Source organism: Atta cephalotes (genome assembly GCF_000143395.1).
Source record: "Atta cephalotes unplaced genomic scaffold scaffold00045, whole genome shotgun sequence".
Classification (NCBI taxonomy): Eukaryota; Metazoa; Arthropoda; class Insecta; order Hymenoptera; family Formicidae; genus Atta; species Atta cephalotes.
The window spans coordinates 1,313,474-1,315,854 of NW_012130109.1; the positions used below are offsets into that span (position 1 = coordinate 1,313,474).

The 2,381-nt window shown below is 28.3% G+C and overlaps 1 protein-coding gene across 1 annotated transcript in view; it reads right to left on the minus strand.

The window, feature by feature from the left end:
• Positions 1-560: 560 nt before the first annotated feature.
• LOC105622490 (sialin-like) overlaps positions 561-2,381 on the minus strand; it is a 7,116-nt gene continuing 5,295 nt past the window's right edge. Inside the window, exons 2-5 of the mRNA XM_012203906.1 lie at positions 2,062-2,208; positions 1,839-1,971; positions 1,489-1,730; positions 561-776 (exon numbers count right to left, since the gene is read on the minus strand). Of these exons, the coding sequence (XP_012059296.1) occupies positions 561-776; positions 1,489-1,730; positions 1,839-1,971; positions 2,062-2,208 (738 nt within the window). The remainder of the gene's footprint in view (positions 777-1,488; positions 1,731-1,838; positions 1,972-2,061; positions 2,209-2,381) is intronic.

Sequence of the window (2,381 nt, forward strand, 5' to 3'; positions counted from 1 at the left end):
ATGTTGCAATAACTTTTTAAAGATATTGTAAAAAAATAATAATATAAGATATTGTAAAAAAATAATACGCTAAGCCGCGATTAATATGCGCCACTGCCATAAAATGGACGTGACGGAATTCTATTCTCTCATAAATAAAAATTTATTTAAGATAGAATAAAAGGCAAAAAATTAGGAGATTTTTTTTACTTATATTTTAACAATTCTTTGAAAAGATGAGTACTCAAAATTGAATTTTAAGACGAAAGTAAATGAGATATATTTTGACAATTTTTGGTTCTTCAATATAAAAATTAATTTAAAAACTTATATTCTTAAAAGTTATGTGTTAAAATATTTTGATATAATGCATTTAAAATATTATCAAAATTATAATGTAACATATTGTATTGCTGCAACAATGTATTGCAATATTTTAAATTGACATTTTACATTGTTGCATCATTATATAACAGTAACATTTCACAAAATTTTTGCAATATTACAATCTTGCAATAAAATATTTCTACAACCTTTTTGTGCTGTGTGGACTTTTTCATTTTATTTTATTTCCTAATTCACTAGAGACGTTCATTTTCCTCAATTTCCGTATCGGTTCCATCTTTCATCGTATTGTTTATCTGCTTTTCCTCTTCAGAAACAGTAGACACTTTAGTATGAGTCGAATCGTTCCATGGCTGAATTTCCGCAGATCCAAATAGCCAAAAGAGAAATGTTGCTGATGTAAATACTATCGCCGATATCCAAAACATTATACGCCATTCTTCCACGCCGTTCTACAATACAAAATATAATATTATTCTTGAGGGCAAATGCATAATTTTTGTATAGAAAGTACCCATGCTTCCATGGGTACTTTCTATACAAAAATTATGCATTTCGCGTTATCTCCGTGTTGAAATTTATTTTTAGAATGCCTACGTTTCATGAAGATTGCAATTCACTTCATCACGACGAGGAACTAAGACTATGTTCCAAAATTGACTACCCAGTACTGAAAATTTATAGTGCACTGTAAACTGTAGCATTTTCAGTGCTGGCAATAAATTTGAAACACAGCTTAAGTTGTTCCTTCAAGTAATTCCCTTTTTGCAAAAAACAGCATATATAAAGAGAATCACACAGAATAGCTCAGTATCAGGTTGCTTCTCTTCATGAAGTGAACTGCTGCAATGTTCACGAAACATTGATATTCTAAGAATGAACACGGAGATAATCTGCGAAACGCATATAATTTTTGTATAAAATATAATATATTAATAAAGATAAATAAAATTAAAAATATAATACAAATAAAGTATCTACAATTATATATAATAATATATATATAATATATATAATAATATATAATAATAAAAATACATAAAAATGTAAAAATATATAAACTTTATACACGCTTGTGGTATATTTTTTAATAAATCACATTTTCATAAATTAGAAAAGTTATTCGTATTTTTAACATAATTTTGATATAGAAAGATAACATACTCTTTCATTGGTTAAAGCGCCAATAATGGGTGGAATGATGAATCCAGGAAAACTACCAAATGTGTTCATAATTCCATATAAAGAACCGGCATAGTTTGGTGCCAAGTCTTGATGATTCTGTAAGCTGGTCTGGCAGGCGGCTCCATTGAAGGCCAATGCCAGTATTAACATTATTATCGCAGCTGTGGCATCACAACCTACGTATGTCATTATTACCAGACAAATTGCAGGTCCCATGTGAGCTGTGAGTCATATTTATAAATTATCGGTTAAATAATAATTGTTTACATATATCTGAATAACTCAATTACGACGTAACTATTGAAACGTAACTGTTTCAAATTACTTACAGAATAGCATAAATATTTTCCTTATCCAACCTAAAGATAAAAAGTTCTTCCTTCGCACGTAATCGCCTGCTGCTGCAAATAATACTCCAGCACCTAGTCTAGCTATGTAAGGTAATCCAGTTATTGCGCCACCCTACGCATAAAAATATTAGAAATGTCTTCAGTAATGATAAGGTAAAATGATGTTATAAATTGAAACAATCTTTATGAAATAAAATCATACCGATTTCATATTGAAACCAAGGACTTCTAACGTGTATTTGGGTCCATTTGTAGCGATAAAATAAATACCCCACATGTTTGCAAAGTGGGCCCACAATAATACTAGGAACGGTGGAGATGTAACGACTGCTTTCACCGGTAGTTGGACCTGTATAAAAGATGCAAGCATTAGTTTATTTTATAATTATTTATTTTATAACTATTTTATAACTATTTTTTTATTTTTTATCATTTAATACTTTATTTGACGAAGAATGTATATATATATATATATATATATATATTATTATATATATAATATATATATATATATATATATAA